The following is an 18,060-nucleotide window of genomic DNA, read 5'->3' as shown; positions in this document are numbered from 1 at the left end:
CTTTAACAGCTAAAATATAAAGGAGTATTTTTCCACTGATTTCCAGAGATAGGCAATGAATGGGGTTGGAAAACGTCAATACTGGGACAAGAAGCTCTGAACAGATTCCTTTCCATAAATCGGAAGGGATGACAAAAATATACAGTCATCATTCTGAAAAGGTATTTGCTACATACGTTTTTTCCCTCTGTCAGTATCTGCTATTACTTCTGCGCTTTTTTAGTGTTGCCGTGCTGTTTGTTGGCTAGAAAGTATGCTCTGCATCAAGATGCTGGCTCAGAGTAATTCAGCAGAATGGACGACATTAGAAGAACTGATGAAAAATGGAATAAGAACCTCCCCCCGCAAACAAAAACAAAAACAAAAACAAAACAACTTCACTCTGTTCCATTGCTAACACCTTAAACAGGAGGCTGTGAAAATGGTTTCATTAAAAAATAACAAACCCACGCTCACCAGGGGATAGATCAGGGCAAACTGAATCAAAAATTCCTCAATCACTGCTCAAGTAGGTCAACTAGAATGAATTCAAAGGGCAAAGATCCACAGTGAGCCCCCTCTCTCCCAGCAGCCTGCTTCTGCAGCCCTCCTCTCCAGCCCGGAGGTGAATGGCTTGGAGCAGCCCTGTACCAAGCACTGGTCATTCGGACAAGCCTCTTTCTGCGTCAGTGTGAAAGTGTCCCCACCTCCTGTAGGCTCTTAGTTTGAGCTCTGGGAGTTGTCTAGGATGAAATGCTAATGGACTACTAATTGGATCCAAAGTTATTGAATCTTACTACCGTACTTTTCAATAGAGCCATTATTCAGTTGGATGATGCTGCTCTTCATCACAGTAAAGCTATTTTTTTCTTCACAAGTTCTGATAAAGCATGATTCACTTTATTCTTATATATGAAACTATATTCTTTACTTTAAAAAAGTCAGAACTAAGTTCCCTTAAACAGAGCTTGAAAGGAACCAGTCTGGTTGGAGCTCTAGACTGCTGGGTCTTAGTGTCCGCCGTGTCCGCCATGCCCGCTGTGTACAGCTGGCACAGAGCAGGGCTTTTCTTTTGTGTTGTCCCCCAGAGCTAGAGAGCCCTCCTCTTGAATAAAATGCAGCTCTACAGAAAGTACAGTTCTCATTTTTAGTACTAATTGAGGAGTTGATAGTCCTGCATTTTGTTATTAAAACATCTTGGTTCCTCCCATGCAAAGCAGAGCTAAAGTTTCTTGAGTGCCCACGGATTTACAACAAAGATTCACTATGTCTATGCAAGATGGGCCAAGCAACTGTTGAGGCTGAGAGATGGTGAGAATGTGAGACTGCTTGTTCAAAAAATATTAAGAATTTCAAGATAGCAACAGCAGAGAGCTAAACTAAGGTGGGGCCCTTTGAGCGACCTGTTACTAACTGTCAGCACCCTCACGGTCTTTGGGTCCTATGCCAGGGAGCACACCCAGGCAGCTAGCCCGTCTCTGCCTCCCCGTTAGCCAGAATGAACATGCTGGAGGCTTTCAGAGAAGCCCAGTTTCTCTGACTCCACCAAGAAGCAACATCTGTATTTCTTTTAAGCAGCCTTTGTGGGTAAACCATAAGAAATAACTTGCAGACTATTATAAACAGATGACTGATAACCAGGGCAAGGAGTTTCAGCCTAAGATAAACCCACAGGCTATTTACCCTGGGGGTTTGTGTCTCCAGGCCCCTGGGGGGCTGAGGGGAAAGAAAGAGATCCCAGATGGAGAAAACACATGCTGACCTCATAATATTGGAACACTTGGATTCACGATTGGTGCTCCTTTCAGAGAGAGCTGAACGCTCTTGTGTAAGATTGTCCAACTCTCTGGCTCTTCCTTTTCACTTATAAAGTAAAAGTGTTGGATATAATTGCGAGGGCTCTTGGAATATTTACTACGTCTATGAGATGACAAAGAGAGACATCTGGATTTTCTTTTCTCAAAGAGGGAACCATCTTTATTTTTAATGGGCATTTAATTTCAAAAAAAGAATGATTATGATGATATTGTGTTGAGCTCTGTTTAAGTGCTTGACATGTTACATTTAACTAATTTAGTTTACATTCAGTTAATCTAACCTTTGTAAATACTTTATGCAGTAGGCACTACTGTTATGCCTAATTTTCAGGTAAGGGAAATGAGGCCCAAAGAGCTTAAAATTACTGACATTTACTACCTAAGCTCCTACTGTGCGCCTCTCTAGCAGAGCCCGGGGTTCAGTGCATTCACACCCTGGGAAGCCAGCAGGATGAGTGCCACTGAAGAGCCAGGGGAAAGGGGGAGGGTGCAAGGCCTTATGCGTGTTGGCCAGTGCCCTGGGGAGCAGAACTCAAAAGAAAAGTGGTTTGACAAGCGGAAAGTAAGAAAAATTTTCTTGAAGAACATCAGATCGGTTCCACTCACGGTTCCGAGAAATCCAAGTGCTTTACACAAAGTGAGAAAGTCTAACAAACTCCAAGGTTAATACACTGATGCCTTTAAATCTCTGCCAATTAGTTAAAATTTCAGCTAAACAAGTATTGGTATGAGAACTCACATTTGTTTTTCTTTTAATCTCATTCCACCAATTATTTTTAAGTGGTAACATTAGAGAAAAGTCAGTAAGAAAACACTCAGGCACCTAAAGGAGTTAGTTAATTATACCCTAGACAAAAAAACAATTTTCTTTATATCTCTCCTAATTTTTCACTAGATATTACACTAACAATTAGCTTTCAAATAAACACCAAATTTGTTCTCACCACAGAAGAAAGTACATTGGACAGTACATACTTCAAGTGGAAACTTAAATACTTCTTTTGAGGTATTTTGTCTGTGACATTAGATGCCTAGGACACGCACGCACACAATGCAGCCAACAGCATCCTTACAAGTCAGTTCTTTGGACAGATGCCCATATATGGGAGAAATAACATGTGAGTTTTTACAGCCCTTGGAATCTTTAGACACTGATGTCTGAGAATAAAGCACATTTACATTATCTGTGCAAAGCAGAGAGCAGAGATTGCCTCCTCATACAGCATCAAGACAATTATCAAAAACATTTCTTTAAGACTCTCATGTATATTTTAGAGCAGAAGTATCATTAATTGTCTGCATTCTGCTCCATCTTCATAATTCAATGTGTCCAGTTCTACAATTTTTCAGAAAATTGGCATGTTTATTGCACCCCTGGGACACAATTTCCCAATAACAACTAGACAAATATACCCTTTTTAAAAACTTGCTATGTAAAATGCTACAGTGAATAACATAGATTCCGAGTCCCAAAGGGCAGAGAGAAAATTTGTATCACTAACCACGCACACACTGAAACAAAGGAGTCCATGATTATAATCAAAACCATTTACTTTGGTCATCAAAATGACTTGAGCAGGCAGAAGAGAGATCGCCTGGAATTTTAACGAAAAGTATCCTCTACTGCTGAGTAATTGAGTCCATTCCGCATTTTACCAAAGTTGCAAGCCAGAAACCACCAGTGCCGGTTGTCACACCGGTCCTGCCCAATTCTGGTGGCCAGATTCTGCACACCATCTACCAAATTAGAAGCTTCTCATTCAACAATTATCTGAGTGTCAGTTAAGCACAGAGCAATGAGTAAAGTTATACCACAGCAGATAATGCTCTCCAACTGAGTGTTAGAATCATTGTGAACCATTGCTGACTTGCTAAAACTGTCCATCTCAAAATAAAACTTAGACTTTAATTACTAGTTTAGACAAAGCAAAGGATACATACCTCTTGTTTCTGTTGCAAATTGTATGTTTCTAGAAGACAATAGGGCATTGATTTTCAACCACAAGTAAAACAAGGCATCTGGACTTTGTCTTAATGAGGTAAGTTTAGTCTGCGCTTTCTCAGTGGGATGGTTTCGCTATTTAATTGGTAGGAAAAAACTTCGGCAGCACGTCCGTTCTCTGCCAGCAGTGAACTCTGTGTGGAAATGAGTTTGCTGCAAAAAGCTTTCAGTCAGAAAGACAACTTCAGAACTAATTAGATAAAAGGCACAGGAAAAATATTGTTTATTACTTGAGAGGAAACTGAAAGCTTAATTTTACTCCATGAATTTCCTCAGCAATACAGAAAAACATAGAACTTAGGTTCTGATTTTCTCCACTGAAGTCTTCCAAAATAAGGGCAATTTATTTTAAATATTCTATTTATAGCACTGTGCTTTCTAATATCTTAGACAAAATTAGAATACTAAATATGAATAGGAGTATGTCACCTGCAATGCTGTATCCTAAAATAAGAATGTAACCACTATGAAATAAGATAAATAAACACATGACACCGGAATTATCATGCCAGAAACAGTATTCTAAAAATGTCAGCTGAGACATGATTAAGTACCAATTACTTTAATTTACACAGGGACTTCCCTAGAGACTAGCAGAAAAACCTTGTCGAGAACTTCACAAAAAAGCACTAAGCTGCATTGCAACAGGCAGGAATCTTAGGTTACTGAGGATTGAAAAAAACACGGAAAATACATTTTCTCCATTTGCGTTTTCAAATGGAGAAAACACAGTCTCCCCTGCTGGAAACCCCGCGATGCATCCTCAGGGCACTTAGGGTAAAGGGATAATCCTCCCCACGGCCTGCAGCCACTTCCTGCCTCCCGGTCTTCACGAATCCAGTCCGCCAGCCTCCCTGATGAACTTCGCCTTTCCTGCCTCAGGGCCTTTGCCCCTGTGTTCTCCCAAACTAGAGTCCCCTTCCTTTCCTGTTGAACAGCATGGAGGCATTCTTCAAGGTCAGATAACACTTCTTTAGGGAAATACGCCATGATCGCCAAACCCACAGTACTTTTCCTTGTCATCCTCTCTAACACGCACGTGGGCTTCCTTCATTAATCTTTTTCCTTAGAAACCCTGCTCCTTCAGAGTACTTATGAGAAACTGTAATTACGTATGAGAGTAGGATTTGCGTTTGTCTTTAATATTAGTCTTCCCCATTAGAGTATGCATTTCTCAGCTACAGAGACTGTGTCTCCACTGTTTATCCCTAACCTAGCACGATGTCTACATACGTTCACATATATACATTTCAGAAAATAAAGGTTAAATTTTCAGTCATTGGTCTCAGTCCCTAACACTGCTGTAGGTAAAAACAACCAAACTTCTACATCCATACTGACTACAGTGGGCAAAGTAGTGGGCGGATCCTAAGCCGATCCTATGAATTACTTTCTGGAATGATCCCCTTTCCTCCAGAGCAGGGGGCACCTGTGACTTGCTTCTCACACAACACGGTGACGGCGATGGAATGCTGGCTTTGAGGAAACAGGCTGCTGTGCTCTGAGAGGATCACAGGACAAATGGCTGGGGGCAGACTGAGGGAGCTGCGAGTAGCCCTCACCTATAGATAGCCAGTAAGAAAAGGTGGCCCTCGCCCTAATGCTGTAACGGAAGAAATTATTCCAAACTCCTGAGAGAACCTAGAAGTGGATCCCCAGACTCGAGTATCTGCTGAGAGTGAACCCTTGGCCAACACGTGCATTGCAGCCTGTTGAAACCTTGAGCAGAGAATCCAGGTAAGCTGTGCCTGCATTCCTTACCTGCAGCAGCTGTGAGATAATAAACAGGCACTATTATAAACTGCTAGTTTTGGATGGTGGGGCATAATCCTTTTTATTAGGTGATAATTTTCTTATTGAAAGTGTTTTTCTCTTAATATAATCTTAGAGGCATTTCTTCTTTTCTTTTCACTATGTCTTCTGATTTTGAGGGCTTTAACTGATTCATAGTTAAGTGCCTACTATGGGTCTTACAGGATTCATAAGTTAAGGGGCACTCTTTGGGGGCAGGGTGAGTATTGAAGCCTTTGGACAAACACACAGTCCAGTAACAATACAGCTTAATAGTAACACAAAGAACTCAGCAAATATATTCAGTGTCTCCTCATGATAATTTCATTCTAGTCCTCATCCTTGAGGCACTGGGTTGGAACCTGGAACCCCGGCTAGTGTGTGGACACAGACAGTTGGCGAAGGGCCTTTTAAAGGTGAGGCTGATTGGATCTGAGCGCACAAAGCTGTCCGATTCTCCACTCCCCAGGAAGCCAGGATGAATATTTTACTCATCTGTGTAACCCCTGGAGGCATAATTCACATTCAAGAAATATTGACTTTTAATTGAAAGCCCACGAGATAACAGCATGATGGAGTGTGTCAAGGGTAGCTTCTTGAAAGCAGTATCTGACGTTGGTTATAGAGATGTGGACAGTGTATGATTAAAGAGGAAGGAGAAATAGCTTTTCTCCTGTCTCTTTGCAATCTGGGGGAACCAATTTTCCAGCCTTTTCCCTAAAATCTGTTTCTAAACACCTATCATTGTAGTTTGATTCATTTTGTAAAATGTAACACTACTAAATGAAACATCTTCATTTAGTTCTACCACCTGTCATTTTCATCAGAATGCTTTCTAATCAATGCTATTGTGCAACTTACAGATATCCTCTGTTCCACTGTGTGGTCAAACACTTTAAACAGCTCCCCCTGTCCCCCAACCCCCACTGTGGCATCAATCAGAGGTGCATTTCCAGGTTTCTCCCTTGGGCCTGGGCCTGCTGTCCTGCCACACTGGGGGCTTTGACATGGAAGAAAGAGCTCTGGCCATGAACAAAGAAGTTCTGTGTTTAAGTCTCAGGGACTTATTTTGAGTAATAGGCCCAATCATTCTTCATTTGTTTATTTCTTGAAAAGCTGCTTAGCTTTGGGAGGAATAAAAGTGCATGTAAATTGTTCCCCCTGTTTTTAATCACGTGAGACGTTGAGGGGATGATGGCAAACAATCCCAGATGACTGTAAACGGTTATGTAAGTACCTAAGTGTTCAGGGTGGTTTGGGGACAAATATAACATATAAAAATACTCCACAAACTGTAACAATCCTACATCACTACATAAATATACTATAATAAAATATGTATTCTCTATTTCACGGTGTACCCTATAGTTTTCTCCTCTCCACTTTAGTTCAGGTCACTTCTCTAGAGTATTATATCTCCACGGAGCAAAATCTTTCCAAATCTATTTGAGATCCTGGTTCCTTAGGGAAACTTCTCCAGAGCCTCTTAGTCTAAAGAGATTGCTCTTTTTCTTAAAGTTAGAAACTAATCTAAAGCCTCTTTGGTTCTTTTCTTCTGTGGTCCTAATTGTGATTGAAGTTCTGGGTTATTTACTTTTTCATGTATTAGATAGCAACCCTTTAAAATACACTGCAAAGAGTTAAGCCATCTTTTCAACTTGATAAGTACAAATTACTTCCACGTTCAAGAGGACATCAAGAATTTTATAGTATTGGAGACAGAAAGAGCATTTCAGAGAAGTGTGCTGGTCATTGTAAGTGGAACACAGGAGTGGTGTTTATTACAAATGAGAGAGAAGAAAAAGATTGTGTTTGGTTGGGAAGTTCAAGTAAGTATTCCCCAAATGAGGCCTTAAAATAAGCCTGTCGGTCTTAATGAAATTTCCAAAGCCAGAGACTGGAGACGGCTGGGAAGAGAACACCTGAGGAAATACCCTGAGTAAAAACATGTGGGGAGAGCAACCGAGGGCAGGTTCTTGAACCAGTCATCTCCGTTGGAACCCGGCCCCTGCACCGGAATCGGACACACACCTGGGGACAAGCTCTGGCGGGAGGTGAGGAGGAGGCATTTAATTTGACAGTCGGTGGGAAGCCACTGAAAGCCTCTGCAGGGAAATCAATAGGGTTCAATTTATATTTACTAATATTTCAGTTTTACTTCCACTACCTTTCAAAGCCCTGTTCCCCTTTAGAAGGCATTGTAAGTATTTTAAATAGTTTTATTTACTGTCCAAAAAATAAGTATGTATTTTCTGAATTCATAGATTGGTCACTATTTCACAAGTTTATTTCCTTCAGCCTAGGTCCATCTCCTTCCGTTTTTCTCGACACCCATGTCATGACCCTGTTCCTCACTGCTCCACGGGACGGTATCAGTCCCTGTTGTCAGCGAGTTGCTTCCGGTCATAATCAGACAGCATAAAAGAGGGAAACACGGGTATGCTTCCTCAGTAGTGTTTCTTGAGTCATCATTTAAAGTTCTTGCTTATAGAATAATCAATAGGAGGATATTTCCAAAGAAGCTGGAGTGCCTCACAGATGGATCGCTTTCCAGCCATGGAAAACTACCTTGGGGGAAGGAAAGCACTTAGCCTCCTGTGTGGCAAGTACATTAGACATATATTACACAATAATTAAATTGATGGAGAGTCAATAGACTCTAAAGGCCTGAGAGGAAAGAACAAAAAGCAAGGAAACATTCCTCTCCATTTTTCTTTAAGAATAACTTTTATATCATCAACTAAAACAAATTAACAATGCAATCATTCACAATTCCGAAGTAATTTGCGATGTCTGCTAATCTTCATGGTGTTCTCCTGAAAGGGATTGGATTATACTCCATATTTCATTAAGGCAAATATCAAAAATTTTGACAAAACTACCCAATGTGTGTCAGGAAAAAAATGAATCGTCTTGAATTATTTGTATGAGCTGCTGGCATTGATGAAGCTAGTCACGTGATGTCAAGTGCTCACTTGGCTGAACTTTGTTTCAGTTCTGACTGCACTGGATGTAAAAATTGTCAGCATCTAAGCATAGCCCTCACTTCTTCTTACAAGTTTATTAAGTTCAAGAACATCAGAACACAAAGCTATAATTTTATCCTGTGAAGAGGACCAAAGTACACATGAGGTTCTAGGCTAAGGTCCAAGGATGCAGGTCATTCTTTGATTCTCTTTACTCAGTTGTATGATAAGGAGCCACATAAGTTTTCTCAGACACTTAGTTTTCCCACTTATTGAGTGTTGGTGGTGGAGTTAGTCCTTGTGTTCATTAAGGGTGCTACCAGCTCTAAATTCTATGAAACAAAGTCAATCTGTTCTTCTATGATTCCTCTGTTCCTGAGTGAGACACTGGATGGCTGTCGTCAGCTTCTCCATAATTTTTCACTCTTCCTGAGTTGCATTAAACCAGAAACAACCTGACATCTGTCAAGTGCCAGAGAAAAAGATTCTTGGAATCACATTTGAGGGGTGTATAAAGACTTCTGGCTCCTCACTTTAGCTGGAGGAACAGAAGTTGGAAAAGTTAGATGGCCAGACTGCCACGCATGTGCACACTCGCCCCGTCTTCTCACCTGGGCCAGTGCTTCCCAAACCTCCTCCGGGTGGTCTCCATGTTTATAGTACCTGGTATATGTGCTTGCTACTTATATTATTTGCGATTTTTTTAAACTGAAATCAATCCGTGCTTTTATTTAAGTATATTTATTATCAGAGGAATCTGTATGTCGTCACAGCAAATGGAAACCAGTATCTACTGCCACCAACCGGTTACCATGACGTCTAAAATGAATGCAAAAGGATAATTCATCATTTAGATACTTTTGCTTGCCATAGGTCTGGAACTTAAGACAAACTCTTTTTGTTAGAAATTAGAAATAGAGCTTAGCAAATGTGGAGAGATGTCAGTCATACTACTAGCAAAAACCAGATACACTTGTTGTAATTTAATGGGAATGAAACCCAGAAATGACTATGCTTTCATGATGGATCAATGTCTTCACCTCAGTTTATTGCCTTTCCAATGTCTGGATTTCAAAGGCCACACTCATCTAAACAATTTACTGGTTCTAGTTCCCTGCTTCCCAATGCTCTGCTGTCCATCTGTTGGAATAAATATTTCTTCTGTATCGACGTTACATTCAGCAAGAAGTTGCCTGCTTTCAGTTAATAATATGCTACATTATATGCCATAAACTTCTTAGAGGCAATGTCATGATCCCCAGGTACTGTAAGCAGGTTTTTTGAAGACCTTGAATTCACCCTAAATATTATTGCTTGATTCCATTAGGGCCTGTGCTGATCTCATTTCCCTATAGTAAAGGGTGACAATTCCAGTTTAGGGATAGTTTCCATGTGCTGAAACTCAGGAAGACTTGACTCATAGTCCAAGTTTATCAGAATGTGCCGTATATATCTGATATACAACAAAAGATAGGTCATAATCACAGACCTCTTCTACTGCGCTAGTTCCTTAAGCCAACCTATCTCATTATCAAAGCTTATTCATTCTTTATTTCCATATTTAAGTTTCTGAGCATAATTTATAAAAAACTCAAATGCTGAGGAATAAAGTGATATGATTCTGCGGAATTAAAGCAGAACTTAGTGCTTAAAAATATTAAGTAAGAGCTCGTTTACTTTAAACTATATTTTCAGCAATCTCATTATTTAAGATAAATGCCCATTTGAAAACTTAAAAAAACAGTTTTTAGAATCAAAACAATTCAAGGGTTATATAGGTGGTGGCAATATAACAAATACATTAATTGGAAATACTTTTGGGGTCTCATAAAGGTGGTATAACTTTTTGGTTCCTGAAACTCCTTCTTCTAATAAAGAAAAAGAAAAAACTATAAATGCACTAGAACATAGAGAATGGGAAAGTTGACAACAGCAGATAAAGATTGTCAAACAATGAGCTATAGAAATAAAATAATGAAGTATTTAAAGCTAAAGTTTTATCTAGCATTGAATATGCAGCACAATATCAATTGATGATTTGGGGAGATTAAAGACCTTTCCAGATATATAAAGGGCACTAAAATTTTAAATCTCAGACTTATCTATTCTTAGGAAGATACTGAGGGGTATGTTTCACCAACACTGGAGAGTAAACCATACAACAGAGGATGTGAGGTATTTTCAGGAGGCAGGTTACCCAGCAAAAGCTGGAGGCAGAGCAACAGGCAAGGACCTTTTGGGTATATGTTGTGCAACAAGCCTGGATGAAGCACCAAGAAATCTGCAGCTGGGACATAAGGCAGAGGACTGAAAAAGGATTGGACTTGAGGGACAATAGGTAGATTACGTGGTTTGTTTGGCTTTACTGGGAGGAGGTTTAGAATGCGGTGGAAATATCTGGAACTACATTAATGTTAGTACTGTACTTAGAATTCCAAGGAGAGAGGGGAACCAACAAAGACAGCAAGAAGAGGGTGGAGAGAGAGGCAAGGAGGCAGCTGTCAACTTCAGTGAAACCAAAACGTAGTGCAAGAAAACAAACACATTCATCTGATGATCTTTACACAATCGTGGATCTACACACAATACAAATTTAATCAAAAAGTTTTATTATCTTAGAGTGACAGGGGAAGAGAGCCTTTATGGTAGAAAAAGGTTATAATAGAACTAAGCTGAAATTTGCAATAGTTAAAAGTCATTCGTCAATGGATAAAATGTTAAGAGATAGTAGAATAACAGTTTATTAAGGAATAAATATATAAAAACCAGTATGAATAAAAGAGTTGAAAATGGTTGGCTCAGGGATTCCAAAGGTTTGGGTAAAGATTTGAATTTTGAAAAGGTCACATATTTGACTATTAGAATAAAAATGTATTACACTTTAATAAACAAGTTAACATAAGCACTTCTACCTTGTTAAATACATTTATTGTTAAATGAATTGTTAAGTAGTTTCTGTGAATATCTCAAAGTAGGTATTTTATACCATTGAAAGCAAAACTGTAGCAAAAATAGTTCATCGTCACAGAATACGTGTATTCTTCTCAAATACGTGTTTTCTTGTAATCGGTGTTCTAAATCATTTAAGGCACTTTTCAGATTTCTGAAGAATAAAAATGCTTCTGGTTGTCTGGCTAAAATTCTCTATCTAGAGGATGACAGGGATTTCCACCTGCGCCTTCCCTTTCTGTTCTTGGTCACATAAATGCACTTGGTCTATTTTCATTTATGCTTTTGCCTTTGGAGTCTCTCATTCTGAACTTAAACTATTAAGCTATGATGAACTAGAGAATCCTTTTAGAATTGCTGATTTCCTGAAAAGCTTTGAAAGGCAATCTTGCCTCTTTCAATAGCAAAGCATTTGTAGTTATAAGGGAGCAGAAAATACATGTAAGGAGAAGAGGTGGGGGGGGGAGAGAGAGAGAGCACTATTCCTTGCTACTTTAAATGAGGAAAGGTGATCCTTCAAGCAGCCTACAGGGGAGGACTTCCCCAAAGGTCAGAGGGTTGAGGATAATAGTCCCTTTTCCCTCTGGAGCCCACGATCAGACCCAGGTTCCCGTCATTCAGAGGAGCGGGCACAGACTAAAGCAGCTGACGGCAGGACCAACTTCATCCTAATAATAAAGGACCCCAATCCAGGAAAAGGCAAGCGAAGTGGGTAGTTTGACAAATCTGTTTTTTAAATAATCAAACTGTATTTTTAGATTATTAGAATTTATTTCAAGCCACTGCTAATATTTGTGTCTTTACATAGTTCAAATGCTTTGCAAGAAATTTCCTGTCAGATGAGTTCAACGTCATACAATCATCAGGAGACTGAATGACAGATGTTATTATCTTCATTTCAACTGTGAGGGGAAGAAAAGACAAAAAAGTCAAGTGTCTTCTTTGCTCTTTGTCTAGTTGTTGCAAAAGGAGAAAATAGGCCTCAGGTCTCCTTTCCTCCCCCTCTAATACTTTTTTGTGGTCTGCAGTGATTCCCAACCTGCAGGTCACACACAGCTTAGGGGACTCAGAGTAATTTTAAAGTGTCTAAATCCTTAGATCCAAATGTAAACATGGCACGGTCTTCAGAAGAATCAATAACATATCCCATACACGTGTATACTTTGATTTTTCAAATGTGTGTCGGTATCACCCTGATGAATAAAATATACATTTGTGTAAAAGCTTTTTATTGAATTCACAACAGCCTTTTATCTTTGTGTATTTTCAAATCGATGGAAATTAAATGTACAATTACTTACTCCATGGAGACGGTCAAATTTTTTGATGTTGAAAGGGAGAATGAAGTTGGGGACTGGACACCCTGCTCTCAAACAAGTCCTCCTGGACCAGCCAAACTCAATCAAGGGCCCACTCAACCACTGTTCTCTGTCCTTTTTTTCTTCCAGGCACTTGGCACACAAGCACTCCACCAATCTTGTGACTTGTTCTGAAGTCCTGTGCACTCAGCTCCCACCCTCACCATCACGAGAGGGTGTGGTCCTTGAGGACAGAGGCAGTGAGGCCCTTGCTCACTGCACTGTGCACTTAGGATTGCCCTGGTTCAAACGAAGGGTGTCACCCAGCTCTGTGACTTCGTGTCAAGGGAACACTGCCTCAGGCATTGTGCCAGCTGGCTCCACCTTCTTAGACAGCACGTGATCACAATCACAGTGTAAGTAGAAAAACAACTATGCCAGTAAAAATGATGACGGCTAATGAGGTTTTAGCAGTGTTTAGCATATCATGTTAGTATCTTACATATGTATTGTATTTGCCTCCTGGTCTGCCAGGTGAATATTATTGCCACTGCTTTGCAGATGACAAAACTCATTCTCAGAAGAGTTAGGCGCTGTACTTTGTGCCACACGAGGAAGAGGTGCTGATGCCCTTTTTAACGACCTTAATATTCCTAAACTGTCTTAGGCCAGTGGGTTATATTGTCCCTGGTACCACTCTAAGCACGTGGCCTCTCATGGTAGGTTACAGCTTTCTTAATAAAAAAAGGGAAGGCCAACCGATTCCACCCTTGGGGCTACCTGTCCTCTCTTCCTTTTATGATTTCACTATAAACTTGACCCCCCCCCTTTTTTAGAATTTAACAGATGCTTCAGCATTAACTAAAATCCCCCATTATTTTGTCAACTCCTGGAGGATGGCTGAGAAGAAGGAGGAGAAGGAAATGTTCACAAAGGGAGTCTGTGATGCTGAATCAGCCTCAGAGCTGAAGCACAGGCTAACGATGCTGCTGCCGCCCAGAGCAAATGAAAGAGCCACTTTGTTAGTGAAGGGGGTGTTAGGGGACACTGCGTTCAGCTAGAAGAAAGTCAAGCCTCAGGCACAAATCAGGGCAATTACTGAACAAATCTGGGGGCATCACATTCACTCTGAACACTAAAGAGATGATAGCCTTCTGCTCAGAGGCAAATGACAGCGACAGCTTTCCAATGTGCGTACCACCCGAATTCTGCCCCCCACCCTCGCCCCCTTTACCCAGTGTAAAGAATCAAAGGGAGTTCACAGTTCAGCCTGGCTCTGCCTCCGGGTTGACGAATGTGAGATCAGCCCCTCCTCATCACCACCTGGTTCCCTTTGGACGTTCTAATGGTACAGAGGGCAGAGGCATAATGCAATTTGTCAAGAAAGGGACAAATGCTGCAATAACAATGCTCATGTAAACTGAGCGAATGCTTGGTTTAATTGTCTCTACAAGTCAACCTCACAGGAGTTCAGCTGGGAAAGCTGATGATCCAAAAGAAATTATTTTCTTATCTTTTATTGAGAATTTCAAGGAAGACACATGCCACAGCCCCTGGGGACAAACCAGAGAATCACCAGGACAGGGAAGATGGATGTTTTCCAATGACTTGACACATCTAACTTTAAGATATTGAGGACACTATCATAACTTTTTGCCTTATATGTCTTTATTAGAGAAATGAGATTTATGGTTTTGGTCTGGGGGCAGAAGAAACTTGGTTGCCCATAAAGGGCTCTGTGTCAGCACTCAGCCTATCTGATTAGGGGCACACAGAGCAGAATTTAAAGAAAGTTATCTGCCTTTGGGTGGCCAGGTTTCTCTTCTTTCCAATTTACTTTTATATATTCCCTTGCACTTTCTGGCACTATACTCGTATATATCTGTTTCTGTTAGATGTGCGTGCAGGAAATAGCAACTCTCTAGTTTCCTGATTTTCAAAAACGAATGTACACGTATGTTTAAAGTCAGACTCCTGGTCTTTCCCACCCCCACCATAAATCTCTACATTTGAGGAAAAGTACAGATACATTATTTTATTCCACATATCATAGTATGAACCTGTATTACACCATAGGAAACTGGGCAAATGAAAAAGTCACCATTTAAATCAGATCTCAATGTCTTCTCTTTATGGATAAGTTTGCCAACTTATCCATAGTTAGCTAGATAATGTCTAGAAGAGTATAGCTGGTTATGTTGGAGCTCTTCTGATGGCGTTTGGCAGGGGCGATCCCGTACCCTTGACTAGTCATTATTTTTGCTCCCACAGATCTCCTCCCACCTGCATCCATTGCTACCACCATCATTAAGAGCTGCACCATGTCCTGCCTAACAGTCATATGACCCTCCTAGCTGGCCTCCCCTGGCCTCTTGTCCTCATTCCCTTTCATCAGTTCTCCGTAAGTGCTATGGACTTTTTTTCCTAAAACATTTCCAATCATGTCATATGTATTTCCCCATTGCCTTCAGAGTTCAGAAGTTGTCCCCTAAACCACGCGGGTGACCCCGCGTCCCACACCAGCTTCAGTCTCACCTCTTGTCCTTCCCCTTCTCTCCCCCAACATCTGCGTTCAAATCAGTCCGAGTGACGTGCAGTTCTTCAAATGAAGCACTTTGTGTTAAGCTTTTGTATGTCCACACACACTACTCCCCATTCTCAAACATATCTACTCCTCAAGTCTCTTCCCTGGGCTCATATCACTTTACACAAAAGTCAGCTCAGATATTATCTTTTCCATGAAGGCTTTCTGAACACCTTCTGTGTGGTCCAGCAGTCCTGCGGGGGTGGGGGAGGGTCCCACTGGATCTGCTTTACTTTTCTCATACTTTCTTATAGTCTTTTCTAAGCTTCCCGTCTTCTTTCTGAACTGTAAGTCCCTTGAAGGAACTGACCTTTATCTTACAGTTGTTTTCAAGTACCAACAGTTGTGCTTGGCATATATGAGTAGACAGTACACAAATGTGTGTTGGATAAATGAATATATAAAGAGCACACTGAGTTGAAAGTCACTGTATTGGGTATAATATGAGCATCAGTGGGAAGTCAAACATCTCAGAAAATATGAACTGATGCTTAAGAATCTACCTCCCATTCATGATTTAGTTTGTAAATAATGTATTGCTTTATTCTTGGGAGACTATTAACATGTAAATACTCTTTTGAGAGTGAGCACAGCAAGCTACCAGCTCTTGACCTTGAATAGTTTTGATAGGTTCCCCCTGAACACAGGGAGAACTGAGAGCACAAGACTGCAAGATGCAGGTGGTGGGAGAAAAGGCAGATAGGAAAATGTTGTGGTCAGACTGTACAGGGAGCAAAGGAGAAGAATAAATGTATATTTATCAGGTTCATCATTTTTCCTACTACCAGCTCTTGCTTGCCATCTACTTAGCTAGGATTCTCCCTGTTTCTTTCACTTATGGTAATTGGACAAAGGTGAATGGGACAACTTCTCCTTCGTAGGTACAAAAGATGTTGGTAAATAAAGAATGAAACACTCAATCCCATGTGAGCCTCTGATAAACCCACCATGCCTCTTCAGGAAACTCAGTTCCCCAAACCCATATGCCAATACCCCAACATTCCCCAGCCTCCTGGTCATACTCTCCCTTGGTGTTAACTTATTTTAATATGCTTGAAGCATATCCCATTCAGTTTTTGTACACCACATCCTTTGCTTCCAATAGCTCTCATAAAGTCTTTAAATGCAGCCCAAGTGGGCTTTTTTTCTGTGCTGTCTGGAGATGCTAACTAGAACATGGACCTGTACTTCCCTGTCTGCCCCCTCAGCCTTGCTTTCTCAAGGGCCACCCATGGTAGAGCTCAGCTTCCCACGTCTCCCCACGGAGGCCTACACTTCTCTCTAGGATTGCCACTCGCCACCCTCATCCAATTCAGATCAGGTCTAACATCTAATTATTCGGATTATACCACATTGGTGTGGAGGGGCTCATTTCCTTTCCACTCTATTGAAGGCGACATGCCTCAGAATAATCAACGGAATCCATTCTCCCAGTGATGGGATCGTCGGGTTGAAAGGTACACACAGTGGTGAAAGTGTTTCCTAGCACTGTAATATGGCTCATTTTCCTTCTCATAACAATGATTTTGCATTAAAAACATGTTTCTCCCCCAAAGTTGAAAAATCTCTTTCATAGCTTATTTGTAAGTATGCGCAACAGCCCCGGAAGCAGAAGATCGTAAATTTCCTGCTCCTGCATTGTCAGACCACACAGCTCCCAACTGCACACCCTGAGAATGTACAGGTTTCCATTAACTGCAGAGACAGTGCCTGCAAATGGGAAGGAAGAGTCCTCACCTTCAGAGAAAACACGTTTCCGAATTTGCACTCAGATGCAAATATACCGTCACATTTCTCTGTACTTTATTAATAATGAAGGAACACTAGACAAGTGTTGATTTCTTTTGATCAGATCTATGCATCACCTTGAATAGCACAGCAAACTAATTTACTATACAGTTTATATGACTGGTAAATAACACTCTGAAATTCAGGAGAAATTCCTTTATCAGTTCTTTAGAAATCCCTCAAATTTCTTATGCTTTAGTTTCCAGCTCTTTCCCACCCCCTTGTCCCTAGATTGAAGTCTGTGGAGAGGAAAGGCACACACAAAAACTAAAAATTAATACAAATAAAATAAAACCTAAGAAGGAAAGGTGAAGAATCATCTTTAAAAGGAATTAGTCAAGCATCCGAAATCTACTCCGCCTGTGAAACTGACTCTGTGCTCCTAACACTTCCACCATGGCGCTCGGGTTTCTGAAGGCACAAGCTGAGCGTCTTTGCTCTGAAGACTGCCAGCAATGATTCCAATTTTGTCAGGCAGATGGGAGGCTCACCTGATGTTAAAAAACAGTATAAAAATTCCTTAGTTACTAAGGTGCTTAGACCCAAATGATTTCGCTTTTAACATGAATGCAAGGCTTATTACTGTGACTGTGACCACTTTGGTAACCGTTAGTCCACAGTCTATTCCAATAAAATACACATGCACTTGTAAAAGATAAGTTAACATAAATACCTCTCTCTATGAGAAGATACATATTTATAACCTATCCACATGATGTAAATGGGCCAGTGGACACTCACAACACAATATTTAAAGGTAATTTTTTTCAGGTTCAGTAAAATGTCTTTGAACTTAAACACATTTTCATCGTGTAGATTATATAGTGCAGGGAAGGAGAAAAATGATCTGGATAATTATGCTGAAAATATAAAGAAAATAATTTTA

General features: G+C 40.6%; 1 protein-coding gene across 1 annotated transcript in view; it reads right to left on the bottom strand.

Annotated features, from left to right (window-relative positions):
* UNC5C (unc-5 netrin receptor C) overlaps positions 1 to 4,788 on the bottom strand; it is a 215,534-nt gene extending 210,746 nt beyond the window's left edge. The window contains exon 1 of the mRNA XM_037046158.1: positions 4,598 to 4,788. Coding sequence (XP_036902053.1) covers positions 4,598 to 4,788 — 191 coding nt within the window. The remainder of the gene's footprint in view (positions 1 to 4,597) is intronic.
* Between the last annotated feature and the right edge of the window lie 13,272 nt (positions 4,789 to 18,060).

Source organism: Sturnira hondurensis, unplaced genomic scaffold (genome assembly GCF_014824575.4).
Source record: "Sturnira hondurensis isolate 20B ecotype Veracruz unplaced genomic scaffold, ASM1482457v3 Scaffold0004998, whole genome shotgun sequence".
Taxonomy (NCBI): domain Eukaryota; kingdom Metazoa; phylum Chordata; class Mammalia; order Chiroptera; family Phyllostomidae; genus Sturnira; species Sturnira hondurensis.
The sequence above is the reverse complement of the archived record's forward strand: the minus strand, read 5'-3'. Positions and strand labels throughout refer to the sequence as shown.